Below are 14099 nucleotides of genomic sequence, written 5' to 3' on the forward strand. Positions count from 1 at the left end.
GACAGGGTGATGAAAAGTCAGAGAGGACGAGGAAGAAGAGAAGAGAAGGGAAATATTTTAGAGTCGCTCCGGCGAACAGATGTCTGCTTGTCATTGGACAGCGGGCTGTTGCGTGTGGACCAATCAGAGTAGACCACGAAACACACACGTCTGCTCCACGTCTGATCAAGGGTTGGACTGGATATTCAGTCCTTTCAACTTTGTCCTTACATTCACCCTCCAGTAGAGGTCACCAAATATCAAATATGGACAAGGGAACAGGAACTGGGGTTATGAGGCCATTATGAAACAATAGAACATGCACACAATAAGTAGAATAAAGGACAAAAAACAACAACCACACTTCTTTCTTTCTTTCTTACTTTTAATGTAAGTTAAAGTAAGTAAGTCAGTTTAAATATAAACACCACATAATAAACTGTCACTGATCAGATTAATGAAATACATATTTATGTATTCTGCCAATAAAACCTCCTAAATGTTTTTTTGTTTTGTTTTTTACTTGACATTTCCTTTAAATTTGAAATAAATTATTCAGCATACTTTCAGCAGAATGTGCAGCACGTCAACTGTGTTTTAGTTTAATTTTTACTGAAACTTTTCTCCTCATCAGTATGTGTCACAACCACTTCATCACATCAGCCTCAGGCTACGTTTACACTAGCTGGATATTATTATAAATTATATTATTTTCTTCCCTCCGTTTTCCAAAATAACTTTGTGCACACATCATCGTTTAAAAAAAAAGAAAAAAAAAAAGTTTCCGTTTATATTAACCCCCATAAATATGCTGTCGAGAGCCAAGCCTGTGGGCGGCAGTGTAGGAAGGAGAAAGCCATACAAGCCAATCAGAATCCTCATCGACAACAACAACAACGACTGACCTCTGACCCTTGATGTATGGACGTAACTCATGGATGTATAATCATGGATGTATTATATGAACTGGATAGAGCACCGCCCCTTGCTTCCGTTCATTCCTATGAAGCTGTTCACCCAGCGCGAGACATTGACACAGACTTTTATAAATCTTTGTATTCTATATGTTTAATTCATGGAGTTTCATGTTTGAAAAACATTCCCAAAGGCCATAAAAAGCCCAGACAAATCTTATTTCCTAGTGTGACGTCACAGCTGTGTACGAGCACAGCCAAGCGCGGTCTGGAACGGCGCTACTGTCGGGGAACCGTACAACATGAAAACATTATGAGAAATGTGAATAAATGAAGACAATGACAAATATTATGACAAAGCAGGTTTTAGTTATTTATTCGTCACTCATTAATATTTATTTTCAAACGTGTTATCGGTGTATTAGCGAGCTGCTGTGTGGATTCATTGAGGAGAGGAGACTGACATGCTGCACTTTATCACTGTGTTCAGTCCCGGACATCGAGACACTGATGACGGTGTGGACTACGGAGCTGTGACCGTGTGATGTACTGAGACCTGCGGTCACTTCACCACTGATTCCCGGGGAGGATGTTTGTCTTATCGTCACTATCGGTTCATAAAGTTACTGTTAAATGTGATGAACACGCAAATTAGAGTTGAATATAAACATGTTGAGTGAAGGAATCTGGAGTTATAAACCTACTTCAACACGTTGTTATTGTTCGTAATAATAATTTTATAACGACGTTGGTGTTCATGAAATCCGCTAGTGCACGTCATTAGCGTACTCCCATCATGCCTTTCGCTGTTCATGTCAGCAAGTCGATCCAAGTAGGTCTAACTACATAGCCGAGAGGCATTATGGTAGTGACACTACTGCGCATGCTCTATGGGCCCCATAACCCCGAAATAAACACGGAAGTCAAAAACTTTTTTTGGCATAATGCGCAGGGTGAGCAGCTTCATAGGAATGAATGGAAGCAAAGGGGCGGTGCTCTATCCAGTTCGTATTATACATCCATGACGTAACTGTTCAAGTGACAGAGTGACAGCAGCGATGATCGCGACATTCTAAAATTCTCACACCACTCATCCGGGACAATAACCTCATTATCAAAGTTCTCCCACCAGACAGCAGTCTGCCCGACAGGGAAAGGGGGCTGAGAAGGGACGGCGAGGACTTTGGAGAAGCGCGGAATTTAAAAACATTTGACACAAGACGGTAATATTGAATCTTAGATCTGTACAGTGAATGTAAAGTGGATATGGAGGGAGACTCTGGTGGACACTCAAGAGATGATCTTGATGATATGCCTTGGGAAGAAGATAGCCGAGTGAGGAAACTATCCCAGAGGGATAGTAGTGGAGATGAGTCTGTAGCTTCTGTTGTTAAACAAACCAGACATCACGGTGGAACTAACACATCTAATAACAGACCACAGGATTCACTAGAAGAAGTATGGAAATTAATTATAGTGTTTGTTATGTCTGGGAATTCTATGAGATAGTTATTGAAGTGAAACACTTATTAGCTAATATTAGAAATCAGGAAATTACTGTTCAGTTTCGCTGGGTACCAGATCATATTAGGATCAAAGGTAACGAAGGGGCTGACAAAATAACCAAAATAGCAAGTCAACTTGATCACATAACAATTCATATTCCGTTGAGGAAAAGAGAAGGAAAGGCTATAATTAAAGTGGAGATTGTGAAAAGATGTTAAGAAGAGTGGGAGGCTAATAGCAATGGAAGACAATATTTCAAGGTTCAGAATCAGAAGAACAGAAGTAGTGTAGACTGAGACTAGGACACACAGGCCTTAATTCAACCCTGCAGATATTAGGGAAAAGTGATGGTCTATGTATAGAATGTAAAATTAAGGAAGATGTGGAGCATGTATTAAAGGGACACTGTGTAGTATTTATGGGTTTATATAACCCAAAATCCACTTTTTTTATACATATTATGTTCTCCTGCATTGTCTAGTCGCTGTATAATATTCTTTGTTTCATTTTCGTAGTGTTTCAAAAAGTCATGTAAAATAACATGGTCGCGGGCCGCTACTGCATTGCCACGACGCCATGTTTCTATCGGAGCCTGTAAGGACAAACGTGAGAGAACAAATCAAGCGTCTCTTTACTTGTAGCGGAAGTCCCGCCTCCACTCTCTCCGCTTCATGTGCTACGGCCGCGGTAGCTCGCCCTCTCCCTCGCCTCACGAACCTCATCTGCTGACACGGAGAAAGACGACGAGGAAGACATTTGACCGGCTGAGGATACCGTAGCGCTCAGGGAAGGGAGGGGGTGAGCAGAGGAGCAGTTCATTGTTGTAAATTTCAGCCTCTCCTCTAGATGGCACTATAAACTACTTACTTCACCTTTAATGTACTGTACAAAATATAATGTTTTCAGACAGGAATGGAGTGAACAGGAAGTAGAAACAGGTATGCAGAGGAAAAGCCCTTATCAGTTACTTAAAGGGGAAGTAAGTAGTTTATAGTGACATCTAGAGGAGAGGCTCCGGTAGAAACCTAACAGGCTCCGGTAGAAACATGGCGTCTCGCTGCTAACAGTGGCTATGCGACCGCGGCCCGCGACCATGTTATTTTAAATGACTTTTTGAAACACTACGAAAATGAAACAAAAACTATTATACAGCGATTAGACAATGCAGGAGCACATAATATGTATACAAAAGTGGATTTTGGGTAATATAAACCCATAAATACTACATATTGTCCCTTTAAAGAATACAAGATTAAAGGAAATAATTTAGTTAAATGTATTTATTTGTTTATTTATTTATTATTATTATTATTATTATTATTACTATTACTATTATTGTACTTATTAATTTAGTTATCTTTTTATTTTCTACTTACAGGGTTAGGGTCAAATGAGAATGTGAGTCTATCCCATCCAGTCCCTTTACACATTCCTGTACAGTAGGTGGCGGTATACGCAAACAAAAGCTGTAACCCACAATTAATAAGAAAGTAGAAAGAGGAAGAAGCAGTCCACCCAGGTCGAACCCCAAACCGGCGATGCTGAAGCGGTTTGGCTCATGGCAGAAGAAGTTCTGAAATTACTAGTATTTGCAAGTGCAAACATGTAAAAATGATCATAACAAAATGTAAAAAGGTCTTATTTTTGGAGCGTAGGTTGCCTAAAACTCTGTTCTCAGTTTTTCTCCATCTACAAACGCGAAAACTGAGTTTTCCTAAATCTCCACTTTTGCCGGCGTTTCAGAGGCGAAATCGCAGTTTGTGTGTAAACGAAAGGCACAAAGTTTGAAGATTTTACATGAATAGAAAACAGCACTTTGTTTTTTTTTCCATAACTTCTTGACACTTTAACTTGCAAACTGTATTATTTTTCATTGAAGTATTGTATTTGGAGTCATTCCCTCTTTATAGGACAAGGATTTGTGAACAATAAGCAAACTGTTCATTCTTATTAGTGTTATGTACGGTGGCCCTGAAGTGCACATCACCAACACACAATGGGAAAACACAACAACCAGTTTCAGTTAATGTTGTTGTGTTTCCGTGGATGTTGTTGTGTTTCCATCGATATTGTTGTGTCTTCCTATTTGTGTTGGTGATTTGCACTTCAAGGCCACCTCAGTAGAGCTGCAGCTAAAGAAAATAAAGATTCGATAAATCGAGTCAATGTTTGGTCCATAAAATGTCAGAAAATATAGAAAAATATTAATCAGGTTTTGTCAGAACTGGAAATGATGATGATAAACCAGAAAATATTCACATTTAAGAAACAATCAGAAATCTTGTTTTAATAATGAAAAACCGATAAACTAATGATCAAAATAATTGATGATTCATTGAGCAATTGATTATTCGAGAAATTGCTTCAGCCCTTAAGTTTTTTGTATAACTAAATGCATTTTCTTTCTTCTGTGTATTTGCTTTGCATGAAAACTGCTTTAAGGAAAGAGTCTGATTAATTAACCTACTCCTATTTAAATGTTTACTTAAATCTTTCTACTTTTTTTTAATAATCTTTTTACCTTGTTTAACCCTTTTAAAATTTGCTTTATACTGTTTTGTTTGTGACTATTTTCTGCTTTGTATGTTGTTGTTTTTTATGTCTCTGCGCAACATTTTGTATGCTTTCTGCCTTTTGTGTAAAGAAATAAAAAAGTTTCATGAATAAACTACATTGAAAATAACCTGGTCACTGTCATTTTTTTTTATTACGCCAGCCATGCACAGACCCAGCGCCATGGGCCGGGCATTGGGGGCCCACGCTGGATGGTATGGTTATCCAGAAATTGTTCCCAAAAAAATGCTGACTCCGCCCATGTTGAGTAAGTACTATTTTTATTGTGGAAAACCAACCTAAACTGTGCTGTGGCGAGCTGAGTCAAGTCGAGCTGGGACCATTGGGCCAACAGAGACAACAACCATTCACTCTCACACCGACGGTCAATTTAGTGGAGTGTCCAATTTGCCTAATCCTCAAATCTGCATGTCTTTGGACTGTGTGATAATAAATGGGCAAACAAATATATATAAAAAAAAATATTGAAACAAATGTCTAACCAACTAAAGACTTTGCAAACCCACTGCAGGACCACCTGTTAAAGATAAATGAAAGCAGATATCAAAATAAAAACATTTTGTGTGCTTTTCCACTGCCATGTACAAGTGTGCAAGGCAAGTAACACTGTGCTGTTTGAGTGTCGTACTTTTGCCCCACAGTAAAAACTGGGAAAAAGACGAGCCAATGGCACCAGTCATCACCCACTTCCCCCCCTCCACATATACACACACTGAGAGATCTGCAATTATGTGAAGGGGGAAAAATGGTGTCCCCTTTGAAAAGTGTTCTTAATCAAACCCAATTATTTACGCTCATTTCCCTTATTATTTCCACCGTAGACCACGTCCCACTAGTCAGCCTGTTAACTAGAGCCTGGGCCCCAGGTCACACTTGGCCAAGCAAAATAACATCATAATGTGTGTAATTAATTACAAGTTCTCAGTGTGTCTCTGGCAATTTCTGGATGTCGCGGCATTTGACAAGGGTTTGATGAGAGAGGGCTATGACTAAATGCAGCATAATCAAGCACTTTTCATCTATACTACATGCTTCCGATGATTTATTATGATGAACTGCTCAGGCATATGAATGCTGTGAAAGTCCTGCAACTGCTCTCCCTGCAAAACTTAAGTGTTCCAATTAAAATCAGGACAGAGAGAATAAAAGCAACTTTACTTGCTGCATTGGAATTTACAAATGCAGTTTTACAGTGCCTTGTTTATTTATTGTTTATTTTGTTTGTAAGAGCAAACAAAGCTTTTTTTTCAACAGACTAGCATATGTACTGTTTGAATTTCAAAAGTGCACTCTAAAACAGTGGTTCTCAAACTTTTTATACCAAGTATTCTGAGGAAATATTGAGCACTCAAAGTCACACCGTTATCCCCAATGTTAAAATACATTGGTGTAAATAGGTTGAGCAAAGAAAGCTACAGATTTATTCCCTATACTTTGCGCTTTCATTTTTTTCTCTTTTTTTGGTTTAATTCTCTAAGCACTCCTTTTAAAATCCCCCTGATCCCTCTGATCCCATACCCTGGTATATACAGTGCAACAGTATTTCTGATTTTCCTCCGAGTTCCACCAGAGGTAGCTCGCGTACCACTGTTGGTACACATACCACAGTTTGAGAACCAAGGCTCTAATATAATCCAAGATAAACGTCATGATTTAATTCCTCTCAGTGGTGTACTACTACAACCCCTGGCAAAAATTAAGGAATCACCAGTCACTCAATTTAATTTTGTCAAATAAAATTTCAATCATGTGCGTGCATATGCAAAGTTATTTTCACTTCCCTTGAGAGAACCTGTACACACCAATGCTCCATGTTATACCAACTTTAAATGCATTTTACAATAGAACTAGGGAATTTTAATACCTGCATATAATGTCAATTAAAAATAGTAACTGAAAATAGCATTACATTTGGATTTAGGCTTTCACAAAAAAACAAACCACTGCTCCTGAAATAAATTGAGACACACAATTAAGCCACACATGCTACTGGAGGGCAATTAGAGTTGGAGCCCTCGTAGCCTGTGCAGTCTATATGCAGGGGGGCCTCATGACACCCCATGGTTGGGCCTGATGGAGTGGAGCCTCATCTGCCTAACGGCCTGGCAAAGCTCCACAGGCCTGAACGAACACAACAGGCCTCCATCAGAGCAGCTTGCGCTGTCACAGTTTACACAGGCCCATCATATGCCAGTGCTCATTAATAGCACTAAGTCATGCTGGTGGCTGACTAATGGATGTGTGGAAAGAAAAACAAGATCCACAATCAGAGTGTTCCCACAGTAGTGCTAATGTAACTTTATTCTACTTTGCTCATGTTTTCACAATGGAAAATAGATCACCAGTCAAAACAAACTGAAGAACAAAATAATGTGTATACTGTGAAACAAATAAACAACCATACAAATGTACAAAGTTTCCCCCCAGTAAAAATACATGTTCCTTTTGATTTCTTTGGCCTTTAGGTCCACTGTTGTCAACAGTGATTATAACAAAATGAACAACAAAAGCTGTAAAACATTACAGTTAGGATGTAGCCATTTCTAAACGCTTTGATAAACAGAAAACAGACACTAGATCTTGTCAGTGGAATATGTTTGGGTATGTAATATATATTCATATATGATTTGGGTTTTGATAAATATAACTTGATGACGCATGAATTGAGGATAAAGATGCTTTACAAGATCATATTTGTCAGATTTTGTGAAATTAAATGGAATTCCCCATAAAACTGCAATTTTTCAATTGTAATGCACACACAAAATAAAATATGGTAAAAAACAGACATAACCAGCATCTTATGTCATCTCCCTTGTCGTCCAACAGCTAGATTGAACTGCTATTTCCACGAGGCAAGAGAGGCTGCCAGCATCCATTTACTTTCCCACTCTAAATCCACCTGACTTAAGAGAATATTGTGTCAACAACACAGAGAGGAATATCCTTCATAGGTAAGGATAAAGATTTAGGAATAATAAAGAACAAAACTGCAATGCAGTGTTGAATCTGTAAATTAGAAGTGATATTAATGAGCAAGTTTAGGGGGGAGATAATCGGTTCATGAAAGGGGGTTTTCAGGGTTCTCTGAGGGCATTCTGTCTATGGCTGAAAATCCGAGGTTAATCGGTTTAAGAGCAGTAATTAGGTGTTAAGAGGTATGCTTGTCTGTTTAAATTAGCCTCTAAACCAGATTATGTTCTGTGACTTCCGATAACCTACCCACTCAGGACTCCGTTCCAAAAGGCCATTCTAACAGGGCTGCAAATAACAATTATTTTAATCATTGATTAATCTAGTACTTGTTTGGTCCGTAAAATGTCAGAAAATGTTGATCGGTGTTTACCAAACCTGGACAAGATGAAGTGCTCAAATGTCTTGTTTTGTCCACACACCACATTATTCATTTAAAATTATTTATTTGTTATATGGAGAGAATATGGAAAGAAACAGCACATAACCAATTCAAGAAGCTGCAAAAATCAGAAAGCTTGTTTTAATTATTGAAAATCAAACAAACACTCAAACCGATGAATCAATTATAAAAAATAGTTCTTGAATAAACTTAGTAATCGATTAGTAATATTTAATTGAATGATCGTTGCAGCCCTAACTTCTAATGATTGAAAAAAAAAATTAATAATAATACTAATAATAAAAAAACATTGATATTGCTTTTGGCTCAAATAAAGAATTAAATTGAGGTTGGTCGGTTTTAAGCTACAGAAGTTTTGCCACATAATAGTATCAGTAGAAAGTAGAAATCTTACTTCCAAAGAAAGCTCTTGTTTGTTGGGGGGAGAAAGGCCAAGTTAATACTAATACAGGATACAGTAAACACACTTGAAGTGCACTACAGTGGACATTAACCTGTCATCATCATTCATCATCATTCAATGCAGCGAGAAGATATAGAGAAGGTCAAACCATCACAGGATTAAGACAGCAAATGTGCGTATTTGTATATTGTATGTTTAGTGTATATTTTTTCATTTTCAAATGTCAAAACATTCAGGCTGAAGCTCAACAAATATCAATGAACTGCAGAGATTTAAACATCACAAAATGGGTCATGTAAAAAAAAAAAAAAAAAAAAAAAGTCCAACTTGAGAGTCACTTATTATGGTACGCTCCATTCACTGTTGGAAATTGGAATTTCTAACTCAGAAACTGGGAGTATCCACACCAACCTCAACATGGGATTCCAGCTGGCTGCCACCAAAGAAACACTGCTAATTTTTCTGTTAATAGCACTTCTGTCTTCTTTGTTTTGCAGTAAATTAATTGAACACATTGCACTGTTTTTTGCATTTTCTTTTACCATAGACATGTTGCACACGGTTGATGCACTGGTTAGCACTGTTGCCTTTGAAGCAAAAAGAAGGTCCTTTCTGCATGGAGTTTGCATGGTCTCTCCATGTGTGTGTGGCTTTTCTCCAGGTTCTCCAGGTTCCTCCCATAGTCCAAAAACATTCACACTCTAAATGACGATAGGTGTGAGAGTGAATGGACTGGCGACCTGTTCACAGTGCAGCCCGATGGTGAATAAATGAATGTTGTATGTCTATATGCGCTACTGTATGTGGAGCTAGCCCAAGATACATTTTCTTCCATGTTTGTTTCCAACTTCTTAACTGGAACACGGAGGGTGAAATCAATCCCAGTCCTGAGTTCCGATGTAAATCAAACTCTTTTGGTGCCACGTGTCTTTTACAAACACTAGAAAATCAGTCTGTAAACATTGAGGGATGAAGCGCAAAAATGTTTCTGTTGTTCCTCACAGATGAGATCACATGTGCTGCCAGGTTTTATCCATTGACTGGAGGTGCTCTTTGGCCTTCATCCTGAGTGCTGCAATGCTGGAACTCCTGTCGTCTTCCATTGGGTATTTATCACTGTAGCTAGGGGCACACTGATAAGGAGTCGGGCCCATGGTCTGCATACCTTGGACCATGCCAGCTGGGGTATTGAGGAAGCTGTGGCTTGGATAGGCAGGCTGCAAACCCTGTGGTGAGCCCATGAACCCTGGGATGGTATGCATAGGTGTGGCACTGGAAATGGGCGAGGTCAACCAGGGGTCTAGTGGCATTGGGTTTGTCACTGGACCAGTGTTGGGAGGCATTGGGGGACGACTGAAAGATAACACAGGGGAATCATGGAGTTTCATGGTGCTAGTGTCCATCTTTTCTTGACGTCTCCACTTGGCTCTTCGGTTCTGGAACCACACCTGGGTAGAAAGATATGAAAAAAGATGAGACAGTGCAGTAACGTGTGGCACTGAGACACAAAAGCAAGGATTTAAGTATTAGAATGAAAAAAATGTCATGGCGGGGGATCTTGTTATGTTTGACGAGATCTGCTAATACATTTTATAATCAATATCAGCTGTTATTGTGCCGATGATATCTTGCATCCCAAGTTTAAAACAATTTTATGGAGCAAACTAGCTTCCTTTTCAATAACTGTGTTTTATTGTAACTGGATAACTATTTTTATATGTACTGGATGCACACTAATTGTTAACAGTTTTTTAGTGTTTTCTTTTCCTGATATATACGAGCCGTTCTCTACCTGCGGACATAATGTTAATTTAATTTATTTAAATAGCACATGTTCCAAAGTGGATTTGGAAGTTGGAGCAGCAATAGATTTCTTAAAAGTGCTTCCAACATGGCTCAAAATGAAAATAAATAATCATTATGGGTACTCCAGCTTCCTCCCACTGTCCAAAAGCTAAAATTGGGGATCAGGTTCACTGAACACTCTTAACTGACTGTAGGTGTGAATGTGAGAGTGAATAGTTTTTCGTCACTGTATGTTGGCCCTGTGATGGACTGGAAATCCTCCCACGACCCTCATGTGGGGGTAAAGTGATCGACAATGGATGGATGTGCTGATTAAATGTGTTACATTGGCAGTTAAAATATCGCACAGTCTTTACCTGAACTCGAACCTCGGGCAAGTTCACCTTCATTGCCAACTCCTCTCGGCTGTAGACATCTGGGTAATGAGACCTTTCGAAGGCCCGCTCCAGCTCATGAAGCTGATAGGTGGTGAAAGTGGTGCGATTTCTCCTGTGTTTCTTTTTACTATACTGTTCCTCTTTCATGCTCTCTGGAGAACCATCATCGACGTCCACGTTCTCCTGCAGGTCGCTCATTTTTTCGTCACACTTGTCGCCTGAGAAAAGTTCTGATTCTTGAAAGGAAGAGAGGATAAATGTGATATATTTTATTTATTTCTCCAATTAAACAACCCAAACTCATCATCATATTCGTTTTTTTTAAATACCTAACCATTGTCATACAAACTAGCATCTCTTGAATTTGGCAGGACTATCACTTTGACAAATCTTATTTGGCTGAGGGAAGTCAAGGACACAAGGCTAGAGGAAGAGGAGAATCTGAGACAGAGCAACTGTATATTCAAAAGTGCAATGGACTATCATTTATTTTACTGTGTCATCAGCAAGTCCTGAATTATTCTATGATATTCAAATACTGTATTTTTGGCTTTCTCCAAACTTGGCTGGTAGTATGTTAGTGGTTCATACTAAATAATGACAATTATTTCATGACTCAGGGTACTAAGCAAAGCACTTGTTGTGTAGTGATGTTTTTTGTTTTTATGAAACAACCCTTTAAACAGATATTAAATCCCCCATAAAAATTTCTCAGCAAGTCACCAGGTTTTAATCAAAAATTATATATCTGACTATATATGATGTTAAAATGCAGCAATGTCCAAAATGTTATGTATGCAATATTCTAGTAGCAGCGTATCACATTAAACCCTAGTATTAAACATTAAAACCTTCTAGTATTATGATCACTGACTGTTTTCATTCATATTTTTTGAATTGTGCTGGACTTGATCTATTGTACTTTATCTCAATTTAGCACAAAAACATGTTATTCAAAGAACATACGTGCTACCAAAATACCTTATATTTGTGTGTGCTGATTATTTAAAAAATCTGATCATGAGTATAACAGTCTGAACAAAAAGTGAAAACCTAACTGCTTAATAACTGATGAGCTGTTATACTGTCAATGGTTTGTGAACCCCAGGGGTTTGAGTCCAAACGACATTCTCTTTCACTAAATTCTTCCCCTTACAGTAATCCCATAGTAACAGATGCCACCAGTTAAAGCTGCGAGTGCACACCTCCTCTAATCTAACAAGGGACTTAGGTTGGCTTCTGCAAAGGCTGAGTAAACAGTCACAGTCCAGACTGTCCAAGAAATGAATGTAGGGCATGTGAGCCATGTGTGTGATGCACCAAAGCTTGTTAATCACACCAGGCAGTATGTTTAACATATCAGGGTGTTGTGTGATGATTAGCAGAATTGATATCTATCATCAATAAATAATGGCATTAACAAAAACAAATCTATTGGGGTGTAGTTTAAAGATTGATCAGACATCAGTTTTGCATATCTGTACACTGAAATAGGAAAATTTAAAAAAGAAAAAATGTTTTAAGTTTGTCAGCCATTTTCTTTTCTCTTTTACTGTAGCATGGCCATATAATTCCTTGCAATAAAGTAACACAACTTACTACTCTACATTGAACATAGGTTCTGAATGTGAGAGGGAATAGTTGTTCATCTCTGTGTGTTTGCCCTGTGTTGGAGTGATGACTTGTCCAATGTGGACTCTGCCTTTCACCCTATGTCAGCTGGGATTGGCTCCATCCACCCCTGTGACACTCATGTGTAGGATAAAGTGGTAGACGATGAATTAATTAATGAGTAATTAATGAGTGACAACAGGCAACAATGTTATCATTTGAATATCAAAATGTCAACAGTAGTAGTTACAGGCTTCTAAATCTGATCATCATGTGGTCAAACATAGTGTGACAAAGACAAAACCGACTGAACGGACCTTTCTCACGATCAACATATTAACAAGAACAAGGTATAACTAATGACATTAACCATAGCTCTGTGCCAGTCAGTAAGAACCAGTGAGCAGGTTCTGCCCAAATAGAGTTAGTAGTATTATTTAGTAGCAGTTAGTAGTAGATAAAACATTTACTAATGGCTTGACGTGTGTATGTCAGTATCTGTTTTTAAAATTAGATTGCTTGCATTTAATTCCATTATGAAAGAGCACTGGTCCAAAACTTTGACACTGACATGCTGTAGCTTTTAATTCAAAATGTCTTGCAGCCATGATGATGTTGAAGAATTGCATCACTGTCTTTGTCAATAGTTGTTGCCTGACAATAGCTCGTTCTGTGCAAAATCACTCACCATGGTAGGATGAATGTTGTGAGCTGTCGCCCAGTTCTGGAAGGTGTCCATATGGATCCAGTTGGACCTGCTTCTCAGGATGCTGTGGGTTTTCTTCACTGTCTTTTTGGCTATCGCCAACTCCTATTGAATGCAGTAAAGGGTCCTGGTCTTTAGTGAATCCAAGTATGACATCAATACTGTGGACCCGGCCTCCAGTGCTTGACCCAGCACCTTTTGCAATGTCATAGTTGTCTAAGCAATTATCGTCCACCATTCCCAGGGTATCCATTGACAAATGCATCCGATCTTTTTTTTTTAAAAACTCTTGAAATGAATGATGAAAATGAAATTGCTGCCAAGTGAAACTAGGCCAAGCAACTGTTTAGCTCTTTATGTTGAGTAGAGTAGATAAATGCAAAGCATGGGGGCAATGTCATTCAGGGAAAAAGTTCCGTAAGGTTCAATTTGTTGTCTTCAAAACAGGAGAGCAACGTTGCATGTCTACAAGAAAAGACAGAGAAAATTAAAAAAAAGAGAAAAGCAGAGGCAAAGGATGGTGAGAACAGTCACAGTCAACCCACAGACCAAGTCAAAATACCTACAACATCATCTTGCTGCAGATGGTGTCACTGTGCATCGTTCAACTATTCAGTGCACTTTACACAAGGAAATGCTGTATGGAAGAGTAATGCAGAAAAGGCCTTTTCGCTGCACCCGCTACAAACAGAGTCACTTGAGGTATGCTCAAGCACATTTGGGACAAGTCAGCTTCATTTTGGAATAAGGTGATGTGGACTGATGAAACTAGTTGAAAGTTGAGGGTCGCATGGATTCCACTCAATATCAGCAGATTCTGGAGAACAATGTCCAGGAATCAGTGACA

General features: G+C 38.6%; 1 protein-coding gene across 1 annotated transcript; it reads right to left on the reverse strand.

The window, feature by feature from the left end:
- Positions 1-9762: 9762 nt before the first annotated feature.
- On the reverse strand, positions 9763-13517 carry rx2 (retinal homeobox gene 2; the record flags this gene model as incomplete). Its single annotated transcript, XM_083907432.1, has 3 exons — positions 9763-10200; positions 10915-11171; positions 13235-13517. The coding sequence occupies 3 exons, from the start codon at positions 13515-13517 to the stop codon at positions 9763-9765; spliced, it is 978 nt and encodes a 325-aa protein (XP_083763558.1).
- Between the last annotated feature and the right edge of the window lie 582 nt (positions 13518-14099).

Source organism: Microchirus variegatus (assembly GCF_963457635.1).
Source record: "Microchirus variegatus genome assembly, chromosome: 21".
In the NCBI taxonomy this organism is placed as follows: domain Eukaryota; kingdom Metazoa; phylum Chordata; class Actinopteri; order Pleuronectiformes; family Soleidae; genus Microchirus; species Microchirus variegatus.